The sequence below is a fragment of the Gallus gallus genome, chromosome 1 (genome assembly GCF_016699485.2).
Source record: "Gallus gallus isolate bGalGal1 chromosome 1, bGalGal1.mat.broiler.GRCg7b, whole genome shotgun sequence".
Lineage (NCBI taxonomy): Eukaryota > Metazoa > Chordata > Aves > Galliformes > Phasianidae > Gallus > Gallus gallus.
The window spans coordinates 139361512-139386107 of NC_052532.1; the positions used below are offsets into that span (position 1 = coordinate 139361512).

General features: G+C 38.3%; 1 protein-coding gene across 15 annotated transcripts in view; it reads left to right on the top strand.

Moving 5' to 3' along the window:
- Nucleotides 1-24596, top strand: part of ARHGEF7 (Rho guanine nucleotide exchange factor 7) — a 107851-nt gene that overhangs the window by 45983 nt on the left and 37272 nt on the right. For 14 of the 15 annotated variants that reach the window (XR_001464001.4, XM_003640531.5, XM_004938542.5 and 11 more), the window contains 5 exons: nucleotides 706-907; nucleotides 6544-6632; nucleotides 13034-13128; nucleotides 13437-13532; nucleotides 20312-20434. Coding sequence is in view for 14 of the 15 variants with exons in the window: in XM_003640531.5 (XP_003640579.1) it covers nucleotides 706-907; nucleotides 6544-6632; nucleotides 13034-13128; nucleotides 13437-13532; nucleotides 20312-20434 (605 nt within the window). In the remaining variant the exon portion in view is untranslated. Of the gene's footprint in view, nucleotides 1-705; nucleotides 908-6543; nucleotides 6633-10622; nucleotides 10683-13033; nucleotides 13129-13436; nucleotides 13533-20311; nucleotides 20435-24596 lie in introns of those variants that run through there. The other variant, XM_046903539.1, reaches the window with a different exon arrangement.

Consider the following 24596-nt stretch of genomic DNA (forward strand, 5'->3'; position numbering starts at 1 on the left):
AGAACAATAAGCCTCCTCATTTTTATGAGAGAATAGCATATGTGTACATGGACAGCTGCAAGTTGAATGTGCATCAGATTAGCACCTATTCTAACCTCGCAGCATTGATTTTGTGAGTACTTATTTGATGTAAATTGCAGAACTGATTCTTAGGCTTTCTGGAAGGACACAGTTTCCACTGTGAGCAGGCTGCTGGGACTTGCACAGGGAAGTCCAGGGAAGCCTGGACTTTCCAGGGAAGGGAGGCTTGAAGTTGCAAACTCTATTTGATATCCAGCAGTAAAGCTTCTGAGTTAAACCCAACTCAGTAGCCACCACTCCTGATCTGGAATGAGTTAGAAGACTCTCTGATACCAAACTGTCACATCTTTGTAGCTGCAAAAGACAACTTCAGTTTATGCTGTATAGAGAAAAGAGTTGTGTTTTTTGTATTAGTAGGAATTACTCTAATTTTTAGTTCTGTTTTCCCCATTCTGATTTGAAGAGGCTGTAATAAAGGTGATATGCTCTTGGGACTTGCAGATATCAAGAGATGAAAACGAGACACACCAGAAATGGCAAATCATCCCTTGCAAATCCTTGGAATAAAAATATGCAGTAGATGTGTGTGCTGGGGGAAGGGGAACAGAAACTATTTGTGTGAATGCTTCTGTTAATGAAATAATCGTTTAAATATCTAAAGTTATCCCTTTGTATTCCTACTAGGACATGACAGATAACAGCAACCATCAGTTGGTGGTGAGAGCAAAATTTAATTTTCAACAGACAAATGAAGATGAACTTTCTTTTTCAAAAGGAGATATTATTCATGTAACAAGAGTGGAAGAAGGAGGCTGGTGGGAAGGAACTCTAAATGGCAAAACAGGGTGGTTTCCAAGTAACTACGTACGAGAAATAAAATCAAATGGTGAGTTTTAAAGTAGATTGTGTTTATACAACTCTTTATTTTGGGTAGAGGTGGATACTTGATTAAAAACTGTACTGTTTTAAGTTTCAGCTTGACTGTATTTACTGAATTTCAGTCATGGAACACATTTGTGCTTAGGAACTCATAATCCTTGCCCAGTTTGCTATGTGGAGCACTGCAGGAGTTTAAGTTAACAGTAAGCACGCAGAAAATTTCCACATTCTTTTGTCTGTCTCTCTTCTGCAGTCGGGTTGCTTTGACTTTCTAGAATGCTAAATTTTGCCTCTAATGTTGATATGCTTTGAATTGGTGCTTTAGGTTTAAGAAAAGTCCTTAGTCTACCAAAACCTTCATAGAGACAGTTTTTTCTTTTTTCTTTTAGGCAATACACTTGTGATATTTTTATCTTTATTGTTCCTATGTCTTCCTCTCCTCTTTGTACAAGTCTTGCTCTTACATCAAACTTAGATGCTGAAAATCATGTGGTGAAGGTGCCTTCTGTAAATATCATCTTCATGACTAAATGTCAGAACTAACTTTTTTAACCTACTTGAACACTGATGTGGGTGGCATGATCTACTCTTTGTCTCTTCCCTGTCTCTACTTACTTTTGTTGATTGGGAACAAACCTTTTGCACTGTAGCTTTGCCACTGTAACCTTGTCATAGCTCCAACCAAAACAAATCTTTCTGGCTATGCTAAAATATTGGGGTGACTTCTTTTTAGGCAGCTAAGACAGATGCTTAGTTGCTACCTCAAGATGTGGGGTTAAAACTCCATTCTAAAATGTATTCTTTCTCTTCCAGTTGTACCCTCTTTTTTTTTTCCCCCTCTTTCTCCAACAGCTCCTACCTGCAGAACGTTGGAGTCTCAAATATCTGCACCTCTGTTTTTATTTTCAACTAGATTCTGTTAGATGTACTCAGGATTTCTAAAGAGGTCTCTCAGATGGGACATGGACTGAAAAAAAACAATTCCCAAAGCATGTTTTTCCTTGTCTGCAGTGTTGTGGCAGTCTTTCAGCCATGATGAATGTTTTGTCCCGTTGTTACTCACATAAAACATTGCTGCATAGATCTTGTTTGAATTGCATCAGTTCTGATGTCGTCAGATTCTGGAGACTGGAGCCTGGGTCAGCAAGAAGGCTCCAGAATTGAAATAGCTCTTAACAGTGAGAACCAAAAGCTGCCAGCAACTGGAAAGAAGGTTGTTACAGTCTTTTGAGAATACTTCACTTGGGTAAAGTGACTTTTCTAAGCAGGAAAGCCAGAAAGCTATGAAGCTGAGGTTAGTACCAAGGACAATTCTTGCCAGTTCTTGCAACCCTTCCTGATACTTGATTTCTAGGGCCAAAATGAACTGCTTCTAGGTTTAAACTTACACTTCTTATCAACAGAAGAGTTCTCTGCTAAGATCTTCATTTCCCTGTGCTCTGTAGGCATGTTCCCTATGCTGTCTCCTACTTCTGTAAGGCTGCTTGCATTCTTGGAGCGCTTTGTGCTGATTCCCTTCTCTGGATGGGAATATGTGCTTATTTGTAACAATGCTAGCACAGTATGCTAGCTGATATGTGTATGATACTTATAATGAATGGTTGTAGAAAAGATAATGAGATTTTTGAGCAAAACATGGCGTTTAGTTTTCTCATGCTAAACACCGACTTGGTAAACTTTGAGAAAATACATTTGATTGAGATAGGAAAGGGTTTTTATTTTGCGGACAAGATACTCGTTCAAAAGCTTGCTTTTTTAAATTTCAGAATGGAAAGAAAGAGGATTTGTTTGAAATTTGGTACTTCAGATCAAACATACGAGTAAAAGAGAAACTGAAGTAGTAGGGTTTTCTTTTCCCAGGTTTATGCCGACGCTGTAAGGAAGAGAAGATGGTCCATTTTCTCTGTTCATCTGTGCGTGCTTTCAGTTCTCACTTTTCAAACTCTAACATCTTGTCTTTTTTAGTGTTCTCTGATTGCCAGTCAGGAATATTTTAAAATGGGAGGACTTACTTTCATGCTGCTGTAACGTTGCATACGACAGGGTGAAAGATTCATACTGTGAAAGTTTATTAGATATTTGACACTATGGCCTTACTGAGCTTTTTCCTTGCACAGCGCCAGGAGGGAATGTGAAGGCTTAGGTGGAGCCTTGTGTCTTATACTGCTAGTCCTGTCTTGCACAGGAGAAAGATTAGGAGATTTAGAGAGCTGAGGGTTACCTTCTGATGAAAGAACAGTATTTAGCCAGAACACGAAGCACTTCACTTAGCAACTGTCGTTAGCCAATCAATTCTATAAAAGAATTCACATGGTAGCTTTCTGGGTTTTATCACTGTAACCCATTTAATGGCATGATTATGCAAACAGGAATATAGCTTTGAAAAATGACATTAGATGTCACAAACATTTTTTTAATACTTCAAAGAAATTAACGTGTTATTACTGTGTAGGCTCTCTTCTGTTATGCTCTCTTGACAGTTAATGTTGGTAGCAGGCCCAGTACAAATTAATGCTTATAGTTCTGTCGTGGGAAAGGTTAGTATGGAAAAGCAGAGTGCATCGGGTGGTCCCATCCTGTGATATGTGAGGACTGGACAGATACACTTTCAGCTTAGTGAAAAAAAGAGCAAGAATGCTGGTTTTCCTCTCCCCACCCATGCATACTTGGAGGGATATTTTCTTCTTTTGTCAAGTGGTATTCTACAAGCAAAAGTTGAATAGAGTAATACTTGAGTGGGTGCTTGTTTGGTTTGAATTTGGTCATGTGCTGTCCGTACTGCATTTTCAGTGCTAATGTAAGAGGTTTACGTTGGGACTAAAAGAAAAGTAGGCAGAAGGAAAGAACCTCTTGTATGGGGAAGCCTGGTTAGGACACAGTTGAGAAGTTACAGCTTTCAGTGCTTTGAGAAGCAGCACTTAGGTGTTGGAATGGGTACGATGCTAGGATTTGGCTAGTATTACTGACACCTATGGATTTCATGGCTTAAGAGCTTTATACTTTCCCAGTATGTTGGATGTGGGGCACACCTGCTTGAAATGTTTATTGGATTATGCTGCATGTTTGTGAAAGTACTCTGATGTTCTCTCCTGAAGGATAACGGGCAGTTATTCTCGTTTATGCTGAGAAAGTGGTATCTTATGTGCAAGATCAGGATTTTCTTCTCTGTAATGCACTATGTAATAGAGCTAATTGCAACAAGACTTTTATTCTTCCTTATGAAGCAAGGCAGTGCTTAGAGACTGGATACCAGACGTGATAGATGGACTGATTTACTGTGCCTAATTCTGTTTCTACAATAGAAACAGCCTTTGTGTTCTACAAGCTGAATGTTGATTATGGCTGTTCAGGCAAAAGGATTCTAATGCATGGTTCTTTTTTTGTTTCTTCTCTTTAAACCTGAATTTAGTCTTGTGTGTGGATAACTGAGTCAGCTGAACAGCTGGTAACATACATTACTGTTTATTTCAGCAAAAATCTCCTATCTTCAGCAGCTTAGGAGAAGAATAATGTTGGGGAAGATATGTATTTTTACACCCTTTCAGATGACAAAGTAGTCACTATTCTATGACCAGTCAACTTGCTCCAGAATAGCAAGGATCAGACATCTGTATTTTGATGTAGTTCAGTAGCAGGTACTTACCTTTTTCCTTGAGTATATCAGTTACATCTGCTCTTCCTTTCGTGTTCTTTGGCAAGTGGAAAGCCTTCAGGTTTTTGGTGAGCCTGAAAGTCACTATAAATTGTAGAATCAGTTGGGAGCTCCCACAGAGAAAGAAAGTAAATCAGGTATGTACAAATGACACTTTCATCATTCAGTACAACGAAGCAAGTTGCAATTGTCCCATAAATGAGCAGCATTCTACATAAATATGTAAATAAATAGCTGTATATAGAGTGTTAACATAGGTGTTTCTTTTGCATAGACTGTGTGATCACAAATCTGCTTGGGTTTTTGGTGGCAGTAGCCCTGTCATTTGGAATTACTTGATTGCAAAGCAGAGCACCTAGTGAGAGCATCAGTATTCCCAGCTGCATTGCTGGGAGCTAGTGGCATTTTGTGCTCTGTCAGCTTACAGCTGGCTTGAGGTGGGGGTTCTTTACCAAAAGGGTTCTCATATCATCTCAGGATATGGTACGGAGAAACGTTTTTGCTCGTGTTTGGTAGCTCTAAGACCATACTGTATTTTTAGAATAGCTTCTCTGAGAAGAATTCCAATGCATTGGAATTGGAAAAACCCCCTTCAAGATGCCACAAGTGCCCCTGGGGACTGAGCAGCCTGCTGGCTGACCCCTCTGGCTAGCCAGCACAGCCAGGAAACAGGAGGATGCCTGAGGGGCCTGCTGGGCAGCCTGCGAGAGCACTGAGTCACTGCACCCTGGGCACAGGCCCATGGAGGCTGGTGCCTTGTGGACCATTCTGCTGATGGCATCACCTCCCTGGCCAGCTTTTCTGACGTGGGATTTCCCCATAACTGTCCTATAATGTAGCTGTGACTGGGTTTTTCTTGTAAAGGCAGTTCTGGGTCTGAGACTTGCATAATTTATTCTTAATGTCCACGTGGTATCAGGCTAACTAGAGCTAAACAATATATGCTTATTAAAATGTTTTTGAAACAAACTTGCTTTTAAAATCAAGGTAAAACTAAGTATGCTCTGATGCATTTTTGCATTGTTTGGATTAATATGACTTGAAGTGCTTATCTGAAGTTTGCATATTTAGGCAAGCCTGCTTATTTAAAACAAATCAAAACATCACAGTGTCCTGACAAACACCGCAGAACATGCACACTTGCTGGTGTGCTAAGTCAAATGTGAGAGATCAAAAGGAGGTGCTATAAATCTAAACTTCTCCAGCTTGCAGCATGATCCTTGACTGAGTTGGGAGGATAATAGAAGTGGAAGAGGAGACTTTAGTGTCATATGTCTTTGCATTCTGGAGCCAGCACTCAGCTTTCAGGACAACAGCTCTGATCTTGAAGACACAGACCCTTCTTCTAGAAGAGCGTGTGTAGCTGAGGGTTGATTTCCTATGGGATTATATTAAGGCATGCATTTATTGTTACAGTAGATTCTGTTCTCAAGTACATTGACATGGGTGTTTTTTTCTTAATATTTCATTGACCATAAAGCATAATTTGTTTCTTTCTTTGAATGGTTTTCTGAGATAGTCACCTGTTAAGTCACATTATTGTACAGTGTGGTGATTCTGTTTACAATGTCCTGCCTCTGATATGTTTGACCTTTATTTGCTCAAATGTTTTTACTGACTTCATTAAATTGATACCAAAATTTGTTTGAAAGTGCCAGTAGTGTGTAAAATACTTTTATTTTTAATTGCAGTCTGTGATGTTTTGCCTTTAAATAAATGTATTTGGAAAAAGCTGATTTTATTAACTGACCTTCTAGTTCCAGGGAAAAGGATGGAGAGGTTTTGTTTGCCTTCAGTGAGATTAGCGTTACATTCATTAATGACCACGTGAGCGATTTTGATTCCTCACCAATAATTCCTAGCATAATAAATATGAACATATCTTAATGGAGCATTATTTTTTCCATATTACTGTTTTAAAGTGGTTTGTTTGACCTCTAGTGTTAAGCTATGAAATTGCACCCCGTTGACACAAATACCTTTTATTTCAGAAAAGCCGGTCTCCCCCAAATCAGGTACATTGAAGAGTCCACCTAAAGGCTTTGATACATCTGCAATCAACAAAAGTTATTACAATGTGGTGAGTGAACCTTTTTTGTCTTCGTGAGCTTTTCATATACAGCGGAACCTCATTTAATTAAATGCTCTTATCACTACAAAGAAATTAACAGTCTCGTCAGAGCCCCAGTGCCGAAACTGGATAGGAATTGTAGTGAGTTCTCATATAAACAAGGTCATTTTAGTTTGATGAAATATTATGCATATGGATTCTAAGCATGGTTCAAAATTATAGTCTAAAGTAAGTGAATAATATGCATTACTGTAGTGTATTATGCTCATTTTACTTGCTTGGCTAGTTGTTAATTTCATTTCTCTCGCCTTAATATGCAGTCACTCTTCTCCAGACACCATAAATTAATGAAATTCTGATGTATGAAAATGATTAAGAATATTTTGTTCTTTTGTTGAACAAGGCATTGAACATCTGGGATGATTTACCTTCTCTGTACTCATGCTTATAAATCGACTTGGTTATTAACTTCCAGAACCTCTCCCTTATAACTGACAAATTGATTTCATGGCAGAATTTGCTTAGCTAAAAAACATGGATCGCCTTTAATACGCACCCAGGGATTCTTTAGTCTTGTATTCGTACCTCTTTAGTAGATATACATCAGAAACGTGAAATTTAATCTTTAAACCTGATGTAACCATCGTGCGAAACCTTTGTTTACTAACAGGAGATACTTTGGGAAGCAAAAACAGTGTGATGCTTTTTGTTAACCACTGCTCCCTGCTGGTGTAAGAAGAAAGCGCAAGCGTTCTTCCCTTTTTCTTTGAACCACTGTCTTTGGTTTTCTTTTCTCTTCTTCTTACTTGTCAGGGTTAGAAGGACCAGAAACATTTCATGCTTTTGTCTTTTATGATTGTGGTGTGGATAACATGAGCCACCTGGAGAATGCAGCAGCCTTGCAGATAGGCCCCTATTTGAAAATATTGAAGCACCCTCCTGCTCCTCCTCACTCACTTGCATGATGCCTCTGTCAACAGCCGTAATTCCATGGTAAATGGTGGGCTATGATGCTTTGGCTGTTGCATTCCACACCTGCGAGTCACGATAAAAATGACCTATGAAGGCACATTCCTTCGAATAGCAGAAGTAATGCTCTTACTGGACTGCATGCAGCAACAAAATATCAGATTGCTTGCTTTTTACATACAAGTAAACTGGAATGTATGAACAAATGCAGCAAAGATAAGATGCAATGGTTTCAGTGGGTAGAAGGGTTCTCTTACTTCAATTGAATATCATAGAACCATAGAATGGCCTGGGTTGAAAAGGACCACAATGATCATGGAGTTTCAACCCCCCTGCTATGTGTAGGGTTACCAACCACCAGACCAGGCTGCCCAGAGCCACCTCCAGCCTGGCCTTGAATGCCTGCAGGGATGGGGCATCCACAACCTGCTTGGGCAACCTGTTCCAGTGCGTCACCACATCCATTATGACATTTTATACAATGTCAATTTATTTTGACTATTCTTTTTAAAGCCTAGAGAGGGCTGCTAAATCTTAGGGTTTCTCTGATAGGTCCACGTATTGCATACAGTCATAATAAATACATATAATGTAATAATAAAATGTCAACTGTTAAATCAGGGTTTAGTTAACGCTCCAGTTTGACCGTGTCCAAAACAAGCTGAATCTTATGTTTGCCTATATTACTTAATGATTTAGGCCAGTTTCAGGGGTAACAGTGTACTTTTATTGAAAATAAAAGATAGTAAATGTTTGAAGTTGGCTAAAACCGTAGTTAAGGAGGCTACGTTACAAAAGGCCAGTTTTGAAGCAGCTAGCCATAGCTACCTTCTAAAGTTGTCTGTGTTCCTGTTGTAAATGACAAATAGTGACATTGGTGACATCACTTTCTCAGAATCAGGCTATTTTTCACCTTGATCAGGTGCATCCACCTTGATGCACTTATCTGATGTGATAAGTTTCCTTCTGTTTTGACTGCTAGCTATTTATTAACTAATGAGGATCTGTCATGTCCTGAGGGGAAAAAATAATTTATCCATAATAATATAGATGGTAAATTAAAGCATTGGCCCTAGAGTATTGTTCTTAAGTCTGTCAGCAGTGAATTAGATAATTGTTTTGTTTTCACCTTTTTCTGCAGTGTAGCAAATACCTCCAATTTTTAATCTCATCATCTTATTATTTTTGTTTAAAGAATGAGAGGCTATGCTATAGCATACACTTTGTTTCCAAGAGGTAAGATTTCATTGCTGTTCTTAAAACTTAAATGAGGATAGCTGGCTTCTACGTTTTCTTGGAAAATTTTAAGTGCTTACTATGGCAATATAATCAAAATAATTCTTTTAAGTAATTAGTATGTAGTGACATTTATAGGTAGATGAATATTCAAACAGTTTAAACTGTGAATTGAGTTTTTGTTCTGTTTTGCTGCGTAAGCTGCAACTCCTGCTTTTTATAGCTGGTCTTTGTTACAGATGTGGTTCTTCCCTATGATAAACATTTCATCATCAATCCAAACGAAACCCATACTGAAGGTCGAAAAAGAGTAGCTCCTAATAAACTGTAGATGAAAGAACATAGCTTGAGTTAGAGTAAGCATTAAAAACTGTGTTGGTGTCACTTGACAGCCAACCCTGTTCTGGGACTGGTATGCTGGGATTCCTTGCTACTGTTGTGACTGTATTCCTCTGTACATATTGAGACCCTGTGAACCTCATGATTATTTGTTGCTATCTTTCCTAGGGAAGGATTTGTGGTACAGGTAGCACCTGTGAGTGTGTTGGTCAGCCTGAGAAAAAGAATCAAAGGACAGTTCAGGGGAAACTCAGGAAGTGGTAGGAGAGGCTTTGCTAATCTCTTCTGGGAAAATGACTGCATAGGCTTAGGAAAACACTTAAAATGAAGATGACTGTTTCACTGCTTTCTTCTGTTCTGCATCATAACACAGATCACGATGGTCTCTGTGCTTTATTAGCTGTGCCTTGCACTTGGTGTTGCTTAAAAGTGTAGGGTATGTTTGGTTTATTGTTAGACTTTGCCTAGCTGGAGACTGTGGGTTAGTGGAGTGACTGCGCTGCAGCATCTTCTCCATTAAATGGTACAAGTCTGAACAGGATATAATATGAACCAAACTTCTTGGAAGTGTTTCAAACTTGACCACGAAGAAGTAGTTCAGTAGCCTGCCGCTGAAGAAGCGGTCGTATTATTGCATGTTATTCCCTGAGGACAGAGTGAGTTATTTTTTTTATTATAAGTTTTATTTTTTTCCTGTTAATTCCTTGAGAATTTAAAACTTGGTATCCCACATAAGAAAAACTTGGTATCCCACATAAAATCATCTTGGCTTTAGAAGATAATTGTGTGGAGTCTAAACAGCTTTTCTAAAAGCTGGTAAAGAAATGGACAGCATTCTCTATAGTCTGAGTATTTCGATAAGTGATTGGAAAACAAGGGTGCCTTTTGAGGCCCTGCTTTTCAAGTTGGAGCAAGCGTTTGTGTTTATCAGAGTTCGTGAATGTTTGCGAGGGATCTGGAGATAATGGGATCCTTTAATGGTGCTTCACGCTACTCCTCTTGAGACCTCTTTTAGGGAGCATAGTCTGAGTTTCATGATCCAGGAACATTAGATGTTGACTGCTTTTGCTGAACATGTGATACTCCACTTGAGTGCTTTACTGCTTGCATAAAATGAGAACGTGCTTCAGGATCATCCCCAAGCGTAGCTGTGAAATCTGCCTTTTTTCCCTCTGTTGGAAGGTGATCAGCTTTGTGTAGGTCATTTAAATCCATTTTTGGGTGATGGCTTTCTCCCTTAGGGAGATGACTGGGGTTTTGTGTGACAGAATTGTTAACCAAGCTTGAATTTTCCATGCCTTGTGATTGAGAGAGCTTGTGCTCTGTGAGCTCAGTTTTCTGTGCCTGCCATTCATCAGTGTTACGGATTGTAAAAGCTGCCACTTCAGTGCTGCTCTTTTGGTACCCAGGCTTATCTGTGCAAATGTTGTGGTGGAGCTGTGGAAACGAGGTCTTGGAGGTCTCATGGGGTCTTGCAGCAGCCAGAACACGCGGAAAACAGGAAAGGGAAGAAAGGTGATTATCAGAGCTGACGGGCAAGCTGTGGATATGAGGAATATAAGGGTGCCAGAGTACAGAATTACAATACGGAGCACTTAGTGCTTCAAAGCCTACCCAAGGATTTTATCATTATTGCTTCGCTGTGAGGTTGGTAAGTCAGGCTGGAAGGATGCGGAAGTTCACAGAACGGATGTTTTAGGGCAAGACTGATCTCTTTAAAAACATATTCAATTAAAAGAATGTTGTATGGAATGGAAAAAAGGGAAATAGGTTGAATGTATTTTAAGAGGTGTTTAAAGCTGTGTTTATGTCTGAGCTGTTGTGCAGAGTAACGTAAAGCAGTAATAAGAGTTTCTACTTCAGAAACTGTGCAAAATATTGTTTTATTTGGTTTTCTTTTTTTTCCAATTAACTTGTCTGACTGATGCTTCTACTACTTAAGTTTTCCCGTTTTTTTCCCCCTCACCTCATCCTTTACATCTTTTTCCTCCAACTACTTCTACATATTCCAAGGAAAACCCTCAAATAAAAATCCCAGTGAGCACAGAAAAATAACTGAGCTGTTAGACATGAAGCTAGTTTTATTTCAGCCTTCTTGGAAACCTGTTTATAGCAAAGGGTGGGAAATATTCTGAGAAAATGGAGCACAGTCCTTCAATATCTCTAGCAAACTTGTTCATCTTTTTGTCTTTTCCTGTTTTCTGATAATGTTCAGTGCTTCATCAGGATGCTGTTTTTGTCCTTGGTTTTGCCTCCTTTTCCTTGTCCTTGGTTTTCCTCCTTTTAGCTGGAAGATTTTTGTTGGAAAGGCTGTATTTGGAAACATTGATCTTGCATTTGGTTTTGAACCATATGGATCATAAGTACTTCTATGCTCTCATGTTAACAAACTGACTTCTTTTGTATTATATTTGTGTTAGAAAGCTATTTGTGTTAGAAAGATTTAATTTATTTTATGATCAATGGAAATGTATTTTTCTCTTGTTTCTGTTTTACTGCTTAGACCAGAGAAGACTAAAAAGGTTTTTAGTTCTTTTTTTAAAATAATTTTTGCTCATGCATTGTATTTCATGCTGTAGATTCCCATTTAATAGCTACAGCTTTCCTTGTGACATTCTTCTGTCATCATGTTTAGCAGAGAATGGAGACATTTTAATCTTCAGTTCAGGATTCAGATTTCCAACAAAAGAATGAACTCAAAAGTGGTCTCTCTCTTTCTCCAAATGAATAGAACCATTCAAGGAATAAGCAGAATCAGTGACACCAATGAAAGGAACAGTGAATTCTTCATTGACATACTGAACTATTTAAAGTTATTTCATCAGGTTTGCATTTAGGAATGAATGGCTTTTTTTATTTCCTAAGAAAGAGTATTGACTACAACACTGAATAATGCACTCAATTACAGTCGTTACTATAAATGCTGAAATGAGGTATTACTGTAGGCCCGGCAAATATGGCATGTAGCAAAAAAGAGGAGATTTGTGGTGTGGCTTACGAGCAATAATTTGCAAGAAGTTTTCAAAGCTTACTGTGTTTTATGAGTGGAATTTAATTCTGATGAATCTCCTGCTAGATCACTCGCTTTCTGAAGGCAAAAAATAATTTGTCTGCTAGAAGCACTATAGATTTTGACGTGGTTCTCTTAAAGCAGGCTACTTAGAGATGACCCATTAAAATGCTTTCTTGTACATGACTGGGAGTATTCCAGTTGCTTGGTTTATAGTCATCCAAAAAGCAAGTGTATGCTGTATAATTTTAGTTAAATTTCCTTGTGGTACTGTATTTTACTGCACTCTGGATGGGTGGTTGGTCATCCTCATTTAAAAAGATCATTGCAATAATACTAATCGTATTGCAAAGTAAAGTCATCAGTTATTTGGTATTTATTAATCTGACCTTTTAGCTAGAACAGCGCGTCTGAATAAGGCAACCCTTCGCTAGTAAGATAAGTTGTTGTGCTGTAACTCAGACTGAGAAACCAACAGTCGTTTGTTTCCCTTAAAACTTCTCATGTGCTTTGCCATTCTCTGAACTGTGACCATTTTGAAGTGCACAGGAGGAATAATTAATCCTGGCTCTGGAAGGACACTCTATCTCTTTACAGTAGAAGTGAGTTAGTGTAATGTAATTATTGTTAGCACTTCTGGTGTGTGGCTGAAGGGTAGCTTGTGTGGTTGTGTGTGTTTTTTTTCTCTTTGAGTTCTGTAAGTGTGTAGTACTTAATGCTTTTCTGCTGATGCTAAATGTCTTAATATAGAGTGTTCTTTTAAATTTTCCCAGTACTAAATAAACCTTAATATGTTTTAAGACTGGTATTTGAATGTTTTTGAAAAATACCCATCAGCCATTGTCATTTATTGTAGGTGCTACAAAATATATTAGAAACAGAAAATGAATATTCTAAGGAGCTACAGACAATGCTTTCAAACTACCTGCGACCATTACAAGCCAGTGAAAAGTATGTGAGTTTGTTTTAGCTTGTAAAATAAGGCTACAAGTCACTTGGGTACTGGGGAGGGTTTATGTCATCAAAACTTCAATTCTAGTGTTAATGTGCATTTTCTTGTGTGGACTGACATCCTTGAGGCAGGGGGGTTTCTGTCTCAAGTTCCTGTCGTTCTTCTTGCTTGCTGACCTGGACAGGTTGATTCTGGCTTTTGATCAAAGAACCAGTAAGCATTTTTTTTTTAATGTTCTAGGTTTTCTTAAAGAACAAATAGTCAATAACTACAAATATAAACACATTTTGTTTTACCTTGGCAACAGGTTAAGCTCGACAAACACTTCATACTTAATGGGAAATCTGGAAGAAATAAGTTCTTTCCAGCAGATGCTTGTACAGTCTTTAGAAGAATGCACCAAGTAAGTACTCTGCATACCAGATGGTGTCGAATTCTAACAAGCAAATGTTTTATTATTACTTGTTTTGTAACTTAAAGTTTGAGATGAAATTTTGTATCTCTCGTTGTAATGATAGTTGCTACAGCAAAAGAAAAAAAGTAGTTGATTTTTAGATAATCATTCCTTGCTTGTACAGATAAATATTGGCCCTGGGATGCAAATGCAGATACGGGAATTTTGACATAATTAGGAAACAATGTATAAATTTCCATAATGCAATTATGTACTAGCAAGGAGGTGATAAAAAGCGTTGTGTTTTTTTATTGTTGAGTCAGGATTTTTTTAGCTCTTTTCTTAAGAGTATAAGAGAATGAAGGTAGCTTAGGATGTGATGGAACAGTGGAGGCGAGGGGGGAAGTGAGTTGGATGAAGGACACCATGAAAAGAATTTTGGTCAATATATTTTTGTCCCAGTCAGTGATAGTCATCCACATGTGCTGGGAGATGCATATAGAATAGACAGAAAGAAAAATCTGAAAAAAAATCAGCCTCAATGCCTGTACTATATTATCTAAGAATCACAAAGCGGAAAGGAAAAGTGGCATGAAGAATGGAAACATCTCTTTTCCTTCTATGGATTAGAATGAGTTGTAGCAGGATATTTTTCATTACTTCTGTAATGAAGGTGTAAGAAAGATGAACATCACATTTGTATTCTCCCTACAGTTTTCTGCTGCTGAAACTCCACAGAAAATGTAGTTCCTGTTCTTAACCTTGTTTGAGTCCTTTTCCTTGCTTGTGTTCTGGTTTTGTCTGACCACCCTATGCGCTACTGTGACTGCTAATCCAGATTTGCTAGTTTGCTGCCAAATCAGTCATTTAAATTGCTGCTAAAGGCTGAGACAAGTTTTAATCTGTGCAGGGGAAATACTGGAATCACTTGGCTGCGAGTAGGAGTGAATGTCTTGGATGGAGGAGAAAATACCTGTTTTAGCAGCACTGATTGTACTCCGTGTATTTTTCTTCCTCCTCTGTTCCTCTAAGCTGATCTGTGTTAAGAGGAAGCTTTGACAAAGTGTAAGCTGTGTCTCCTCTAGACATTAATTTCTATCTGGGCATATTGCTGACTTTGGATCTCACGTCCTCCTACCATCTGGCTTCTCTCCCTCTCGTCTTTCTCTAGACAGCTTATACTGGAGAGAATGGAAAGGAGCTAAAGATTTAGCAGTGGAAGGGAGGCATTCTCAAAACAATCTTTCTTCCATGATGTGTTTGAGTAAGAAAGGTGTTCTCTTTTGCAAGTTCAACTCAAACACATAGCTGACCAAGTCTCAAAACCCTGAGGATGACTGTATGTCCGCGTGCTTAAAAATTTTGTTGTTTTTTCTCTTATCATTTCACTTTCTGTTGTTGATTTTTTTTACTATTATTTTGCTTCTGTAAATCACAAGTTAAGAAAACGAACAGACTGTCATCTTCCAAAACTTTTGATTAAACTGCTTTTAAGAAAAGTACTGCCTTCAAAAAAATATTAATGCTAGCTTCATTTTAACTTGACATGTAGATTAATGCGATATCATACTTTATCTTCAAGCTTAAAGCAATGGTTTAGAGTTCTTTCCCTGATTTAAATCATATTAGTCCTTTGTTTTTCTTCTGGGTAAGTGAAATATTGCCACGTAATGAAGTAGGAAACATAATGGATCATAGTAGGTGGGCAGAGGAAGTGATGCTTCGGGATTACTGGAGGGTAACTACAAATGTTTTTAATTATTTTCTTTTTATAAATACGCTGGTCATGCCAAGTTGTATTTTCAGTTCCATTTTCATCATAGCATATCAACTTGAGCATCCAACTTCCTCCTGTTTTGAATCTAATCCACCGTAATTCTTGTAATGTAGAAGAATGCTTGCCCTGCTGCCCTGTTTTTTGTCATTTTGCCATGTTTTTTTGGCTGGTAAACCTGTTCTCTAAACTCCCAGGCTGAAAATAGATTTATCATTTTATTTTATTTTTGGCAGGGAGCTTACAGTGCCGTCATTGAGGCACTTCAAGTTGCAGCATCCGCTGTGTTGTTCTGTTTATTTTTTTTATCTTAAACTTGTCAGAGTGACCAAACACAGATGTTCTGCCACTTGTGGTGTTGCCAGCTTACATAGCTCGACAAATTCTTGCTCTTGTGCCTGTAAGTTGAACGTTAGTTGAGTTCTGAACTCTGCTTGCATCTGTCATTTTAGTTCTCTTTAATAAATCCTTGAACGTGGAACTTCCTGGTGCCTTTTCTCTTTTTGCCCACACCTCATTGACTTCTTCTGATCTTCATGTTGTTAAACATTGGTTGCTTTCACAGCACTTAATGCTGTAGTGGTTTTTTTTTTTGCTGTGTTTTGGGGGAGAGAGGTATTTGGATAACAATCTGATTTTGATCATGCGCCCCACTTCCCTCCTTCTGCCCTGCCCAGTTTTCCAAACCTGGAAGCTCTGCTGGTGCACTGCTGAAGGTTTGTCCTCTTTGAACTTGTCCAGGTTGGCTTCGCTGCAGTACAACTGCGCTGCTCCCGTGGACTGCTCCATCTGTTGCAGCCTTGGGAGTTTTTCTGTCTGGCTGCCTGAATGCTAGGGACCGTGTAGCAGATGCTTTGGGATTACCTCTGCCTTTGCAGTTTCTTCTTATTGTTTAGCAAACAAAAGCAGTGTATTAAATGAGTATAACTAGCATTGAATGAGAATCTTCTGACTGATCGCTTCTCTTCAGGTGTGCTTAGTTTTGATGGGTGTCAAAGCACAGTAATGGCCAAGGCAGGGAGGTGCTGCTGCAGTCTTCAGCTTACGGAAGAGGATTTGTGATGGCAAAACAGAGTAAGAGTGCCTCAGTCTCTTGAAGAAGGAGTGGTCCAGTGTTCTAAAGCTCTTTTCAGATCCAGTACCAAATCTGAGGAGTGTCTCAAGGAACAAATCTTTCTCTATTTAGTTATATTTGGGCAGATCCAAGTGATCTCTACTGTTGCAGTGCTGCTCTTTAGATGTTTTTGGAGCAAGTGGTTGATCAGATATCTCCTGCTCAAAAATCCTCATCCATTCACCTGGGAGTACATGCTGTCAGCCTGTGGCTGCAGTTCTCAGGGCAGGTGATGCCAAGATGTGCCAGAGTGCCTATGTATTATCTTCTCTGTAGCAAACTGAAGGCCCAGATGGCTTTTAGGTAGCAACATGCTTATCTTCCTGCACCATCACACCCAAAGCTGGCTTTTGTCTTTTATTTACCTCACATCCTCATTCTTGCTCATCGAGGCTATGTTTTTCATCTTGTTCTGTGTAAACGTAATATTCTGGGATGGTCCTGGAATGGAATGGGGATTAAAAACAGGGGATAGGGTGGAGGGGAAAGGTCTAAGTGTGAGCAAGAGAATGCTTCCCTGTAACCCAAGACTAATTGGTGTTTCAGAATTGATTCTGAGTGTCTGTCTGTCATGTCTGTTAAAGGCTCGTTTTGGTACCTCCTCTTGCTTTTGGTTACTGTGAGATATATATATATATATATATATATATATTTGAATATATATATATTATATTTTTATGTTATATATATATATATGTAATAAATAAGGCTATCTGTGTTAAGTGAACTTGAACACATTACCTTGAGCTTGTGTGAAGCAAACATGCAACTTCACTGATGTTAGAGAAGTAAGGCAAATATGTAATAAAAGGTATGACACTGAAGAAAGCACTGAAAAGCAGATTGATAGATAGTGTCTCAATTTGTGAAAATAATAGCTTGGAAGTCTGTGAAAGTTCTTCCTTATTTCAGCAACTCTGTTCACGTCATCTCCCCAGGCTTTGCAGTTGTTTCACATTCCTTTCACAAAATGCACCTTTGAAGTTATTAGCTGCCTTCTTCACTTAATCATCTTTGCAGACCTTCACTTGTTGCAGTTGTAACAAATGAAGTTACCATTGATGCTCAAAGCCTTTCACAGAGGTGGGAAGATGGGCAGGAAATTTCTTGTGGAAGGAGATGGAGAGGAATAGGAAATGCTGCCCAGATAATTCGTAGAATTACAAGGATTGGAAGGGAACTCAGGAGATGATCCAGTCCAACCCCCTTCTAGAACAGGCTCCCTAAATTCCTTAACGGTTAGTCTCCAGTTTGTGACAGACTATGTAATTGTATGTACAGGGACGTAGATGACAGTGCATGACAGTCTTCTGGTGACCACACAACAAAGTGAGATTTAGGGTTGTCATCTCATCCTAGCAAAAAGAAAGCTTACAGACAGCATGAGATGCTCATTACATTATCCACATTTCTTTCAATTTGCCTTTGTTAACCTGTGATACAATTTGTCTGGATTCATCAGTTTCCAACAACCTTTACTGTGCTGTTGTAAAGGTCAATGATGCAGAAACTAAGGTAAACTTCAGAATACACAGGATACGATTCTGTAGTGTTACTATTTCTCTGTTGGCTGCCAGTCTAGCTCTAGTCCAGTTATGATCACTGATCTTGAAAAGTAATCGTGACTGAGCAACAAAGTCATCTTCTTTCTTACTGCACTCAAATTTTGCAATAGGAACCCACTTCAAATCTGGGGAGTGGAGCTGGTAGCTATAACTACAGAAAATGCTTATTACTCAGTAATTTAGATGCTGTTGTATGACCATTGTGCCTGTACAGGCTTTGTTAGTGTTCTGTAATCCTGTAAATGAAATTAAACATGTCTTTGGCTTTCTTACAACTGAAGCTTTCTTCATTCTTTAAATATATCTACATGTATACATGTGTGCCTGTATTATGTCTATTTTTATACTTACAATTCCTTTTTAATTGAGGTATTAAATGAGAGGATATTTAGATGCCAGCATCAGAATAAATTATAAAACTGTGCTCTTTATTGAATTGGAACACATAATTACCAGAAGGTTTGTATGATGTGGTGACAGGCATTAAATTGTTGTTTTTCAGGCAATTAAAGGAAATGCAGATAATTTATTAATTATTCCTGTAAAATTAGTTGAACACTCTCAACTAATGTATGCAGTTGAAAAGTTGAAGGGAATGAGTTGCCACCCCCTCATGAAGTCTGTTAATTATCTTAATTCAACAACAAATATGTAGTATAAAGTTACAGTGCATGTGCAGCATGTGGGAGAGAATAATATCGATCTTTCATTCTGCTAAAAGAACAGCAGGCTGAGAAGACACAGATGTCTGCATGATGTGAGAAGCCATAATTCACTTCCCCCTCCCCCCCCAGACAATACAGTATGAAAAGACAATTTTTACCATTTTTAGCAGTTGTTCATTGGGGCCTCTTACTATTTAATGCTGAGCTATATTCCTCGCGTGTGTCTACAGAGTCTGAGATTCTCACTGCATCTATTGCTTGAAGAATGTATTGTCAGCTCATGCTTAGATTTATTAAAGGAGACTGACTGCTAGAAGGGAAATCCTGCTAGGATGGCTGTATGAATAACATCCCTCAGCCTACTGAGGAATGCCCCTGGTTTCCCCCAGATGCCTGCAGAAGCTGCTGCCCTGTTAATGTCAAAATTAAAATTTTATTTCAAGAGAAATAGTTATAGACAATAAAATATGGGCCCTGGCTTTTGATATAAGGAGCACTGACAGTGTGATCAGAATGCAACTAGCATGGTGTGCTAGTGGGGAATTCAGTCATCGTTTTCTGGATGTCTTCAGTGAATGGTGTTATCAGACAAGGTTTCCCTTACCTCACATTCTGTACATCTCCACAGTCAAATTGTGATTTTGCAGTGACTTGGTCTTTCCTTGCCATACAGACAGACTGAACTGCATCTCTCTTCAGAAGGAAAATGCTATCTGTTGATATTTAGAAACTTTATGAACATGTTCAGGACAATGAGAGTTTTGATTTTTGATTTTGAAAAGAAAAACAATATTCTACCTGAGAGAATTGTCTGAACTAACGTGAGGATGAGACCACCCAACTGTGCTAACAGTAGTCTGTTGGGTGTTTGCTGAGGACTCATCTAGCTTTAGAGCAGTGTGAAATATTGAAGAGTAGTTAGATGGGTAGCAACAACAGCAAAAATTCCTGTTTTTGTCCTAAGGTAAAATTTACTGCTTAGCCGATGTGGCTCATTCTAGCATGGAAGACAAAGTATGAGTTACAGGAAGTATTTCTGTATTGGTGGTAAAGCAGCATTTTTGTCCTTGTGGCAAATGAGCCATAAAGGTGTTTTATGATGCTTAGAAAGCAAGATGAGGGATGGTTGTGTGAAAACTACCTGTAGTTGCACCGTAACTGGCTATTTGTTCTATCAGAGCTTAATATGGTACTTCCATGAGTATTTTAAGCACGTCATCTTTGTTGTTGAGGGCAGAGAGAGAATCTTATTGCTTGCTTGATCCAGTTTTGCTGAAATGCTGTAATATTCAGTTCAAGACTTAGCATGGTTTATACTTGGACAGTAACAATAGATGCATTGGGTAAAAATCAAGCTCTTAAAAATTATGCTGATTAATTCTTGAAAAAGGCCTGCCGAGTGAATGTCTTACAGATATGTCATATTATGCCTATGCCTATTATACCAAGCCTGGCAGATACAGGATTGAAGTTGTAAAGAAGAAAGAAGATGCTGTTGTTTGCTGGCTGATGCCCAGAGAATTCTGTCTGTTCATTTAAAATAATAATAAAAGGAGGTTAACATCATATGAACTGGGTGGACTTAATTCACAAGAATATATTGTTTAGCCCAGGTTTAACTTTTTTCTTCAGTTTGTATTACTATAACTGCTTTATTACTTCATTTTTAGGTTGCCTGAAGCTCAGCAGAGGGTTGGAGGATGTTTTCTAAATTTGATGTCACAAATGAAAAACTTATACCTTGCCTACTGTGCCAATCATCCATCAGCAGTAAATGTTCTCACAGAACACAGGTATGTTTACCTTGCGGTCTTCAAAGAGTTATACAGGAAAAGTGTGTAGCAGGTACTGGTGTTGTAAAGACTTGTCTTTTATTGACATGCATTTTGGTACAGTAGAACTTGTTTGGGGAAAAGAAAGAAATCCATAGCACAGAGCTGGTTTGTGTCCTCGTGGCCAGCCTGTCGCTTTTGGCAGCTTCTTATTGGTTCAGAAAACTACCACTTACAAAGCACATGCTGAACTCTGGATATGTAAAATAAACTGTATTCACTGTCACCTTCATTTTAAGAATGTAAAGATTAAAAAAAAAAATTGTTAATTATGCCTTCTTCAGACATGTTTAGTAGTAGGCTTTTCATTCAGTTGGCTAATTGTAACTTAGCTTAGCCTGTACATTTGTTAGCATGTACTTAACTTTGTAATACAATCATAGAATATGATTGGAAAAGGTTGGACAAGACCTTAAAGTTCATCAAGTCCAACCTCAACCTAATCAAACTACCCTATCTAACAACCCTCCACTAAATCATGTCCCTGAGCACCACATCCAAATGGTTCTTAAACACATCCAGGGATGGTGACTCAACCACCTCCCTGGGGAGCCTATTCCAGTGCTTAACAACCCTTTCTGTAAAGAAGTTTTTCCTGATATCCAACCTAAACTTCCCCTGGTGCAACTTGAGGCCATTTCCCTTCGTCCTGTCACCTGTCAGCAGTGAGAAGAGACCAACCCCGCTCTCACTGTAAGCACTTTCAGGTATTTGAAGAGATATTTGAGTAAGATCTCTCCTCAGCCTCCTCTTCCGCAGACTAAACAGCCCCAGTTCCTTTAGTCTCTCCTCATAGGGTATATTCTCCAAACCCTTCACCAGCCTTGTTGCCCTTCTTTGGACCTACTCCAGCACCTCAATGTCCTTTCTGTATTGAGGTGCCCAATGATATGCCCTTTAGTTGCTTTGGAATAATATGAGGAGTGTGAGCTTTTCAGGTTCACATAATCTATATTTCTTGTGTGTAAGATGTGGGATGCTGAGTTAACAATATGGAAGTTGCACAGCTTTGGAACTGACCTTGAATTGCATAGAAAATAGCCTGCATCACATCTAGGATGGAGTGTTGAGGCCAGAATTTGATTTTAAGTCTACTTTTACAGAATTTCACTGTGTATTCTGATGAGCACATGCTGCAACAGCTGTTAACTTGATGCTATTTGTTTGCTTGTGATGCAGTATGGAACCATGACCTTCTCTTGAAGGTCAGACAGAGTACACGTTCTGGCAGGTTATCTGTTCTTTTTGCTTTTTACTCTTCTTTTGTCTTGGCGTGCTGGACCAAAGTAAAAATATTTTAATATTCTTAACTCTGCCTAAATAAAGAGTAGTGTAATGGACTTGTTTTCTATGATACTAAGTTCTTCCAAGAACTCACATTTTAATTTAACAGCAGCAGTTTGTGTCGTATTTGTGACATGTGTAATAGTACTAATCCAAAAGCTCCCAGCTACCAAAGACTGTGAGCTATCATGTGCATTAGTAAAGCTTTTGTTCTACCTTGCTATGAAAAATAGAGCTGCAAGTTCACATTGCAATCCAGGCTGTTTTCAGGCTGTTTAGGTTTTTTTTTTTTCAGACACAGTGAATGAAAATTAAGGCAATGTATAAAATAGAAATGAAATTCTACTAGTGTTTTCTTTCAGATGGCTTATTTCCAGTACCATTATTAGTAAATAGTAAAGTGTTTAGATAATTCAAGCTTGTTCTTTTAAAATAATCTTAAGTATAGAGTTGTTGTTTGTGCCTTTTGTTCTTTTCATACAGATATCTGGGCTTTAATCTGTAGGTGGGAGGTGGCAAGCGATGGGGAAGTGAGCACATGCATTTAAGATTTTGAGATGTTTGTAAAGGATTATCTTAATTTTCAGAAACCCGTTTCCTTGGTTTTCCAAAAGTTGTATTTGAGAAACAGTGATAAAAATGTGAAGGAGGTAAATTAATTGTTTCTCATGTTGGGAAGAGAAGCATTTAATCTCCTCTGTGTTGCTTTGGACATATGTGTTGTCCTAAGCAAAAATTAGCTCCTGATCTGTGAAGTCAGCTTCACGTCAAGCCCTGATGGAGTCAGTACTGTGGGGTAATTAAGTAAATCAGATGTGGGAATGAGCTCATAGCAATTGGGTTGTTCATAGAAGATAGCTCAAGGGGGAAGAATTTTTGATGAACAGCTTTGCTTAATGCTATTGTGTACCAATGCATGAGTCAAAAGAAGTGAATCCTGTTTTATTTTTATTACCTCTATTTTATTATTCTGAATCTTTCAGTTTCGTTGACTGCCAACGCTATAGGTAGCAAGTACCTCATTTAAAGTTTCTGCTTGAGGCAGCTGCCTTTAAAAAGTTAGAAAATGGCTTTAAACAGTTCTGCCATTCTTCCTTCTCAGAATACGAGATGCCTTCTAATTACATAATTTTAAATGTAGAGACAAGGAAGACACTTTTGCCTGGAATAAACTGGCTGAAGGCACGGAGAAAAAGAAAGCAGTGAGCACTGTCTCCTTGTTTAACTAGTTGAAATGACTTTATTATATAAGAACATCCCTCATAAACTGTAATGTAAAAATTACTGTGAGATTTGAGGTTTGTTGTGACTGTAATAGTAATGAAGCAGGTGCATGCATTTAATATTTGATTAATATTGAAATGAGATCTTCCAGGGATCTCATAGACAGGTTTGGACTTTTAAGAAATGATGATTTGTTTGTTCTTCCTGTGGTATGGTTGTGTGTTTTAATACTAATAAAAATATGGCAGAGAAATGTTTCAATTCTTGGATTTGAGTATCACGTTTCTAACAGCTGTGCTTTTCAGTGGCCTTTTAGAGTGAGGAAAAAGGAACAGTCTACAGTAGTTTGATGTAGAACATAAATTCTTATTGTCTACATCGGATTGTTTCTTGCCATAAACTGTGCACTTCATAAAGGGACTGTGTGCCTTAACTCTGAAATACACGGTACAGAAAAACTAGTAGGTAATTTTAAGTCAGTTTCTTAAGTCACGAAGGTAGTAACTTCTTCTGCAGTTGATTAAATTCATTTGATTTATTAAATTCACAAAAACAAACCCAAATCTGGATGGTTGCTCTAGGTGCTACCATTTTGAAGCATTAACTGTGCTGTTTCTTTAGTCAGTTAGATCACTGATATCAAAATTACTGTAAGCAGTCATCTGCCTGATGTTCCACTGATGAAGATCTTATATCACTTTCCGGACTTGCAAGCGTGCTCTTTGAACAGTGTTGTAGTAGCTGTTAAGAGGTCATTGACACCTGGTGAAGAGTCTGTGTATATGTGTATATCCACATACAAACTGATACTAACTTATACAGAATTGTTCTGATCTTGGAGTGAAAAGATATTTTTGAACAGCAATTTTATAAATAAATGGTAATAATTTTAAAGAATTCTACATGAGATTTAAAATTTTTACCTGAGAATCATAGAATCACAAGGTTGGAAGGGGCCTACAAGATCATCTAGTCCAACTGTCCTCCCATTACCATTGCTACCACAAGCCACTAAACCGTATCTCGTAGCTCCTGAATGTGACTTTTTTCCCCCACGCTGTTCCATGTGGATGCCAGCCTCATGTTCTCTCTTTCTATTGCCTTTGTTTCTATCTAAAAACAAGTGTGGGTAGTCTTATTCTTTCATAGAAAATAAGGTGTTTGCGCATGTATACGTGTATGTGTACGTATATGTTTGTATGTATATAGTACAGAAAGTGATTAATCATTGTATTAACGTGTATGAGCTTTTTCATCCTCAGACCTTCAAAGCCACAAACATCTTTCATTTCCTTAAGTTAATTATTAATGTTAAACTATTGAAATGAATGTGAAAGAGACTTACACGTGCGTGAGTATGCAGAAATAGGAGCGAAACCCAATACAGTCCATAGACGTGTTCAAATTCCACAGCTCAATGTTTCTCAAGTTATTTGCCTTTGACAACAACAATAAAAACAGCAATCTTCTGCTGTGTGATTTCTGTTAGGGTTGGAGCATTATGAGCAGATTCTTGTTTCTGGTTCCAGCTGTATTATCCAAGTGTCAAAATATTTTTTTCAGATTCATACAGTCTTGACATTTTGTAGGTGCCTTTTGGAGACTTGCTTCTGAG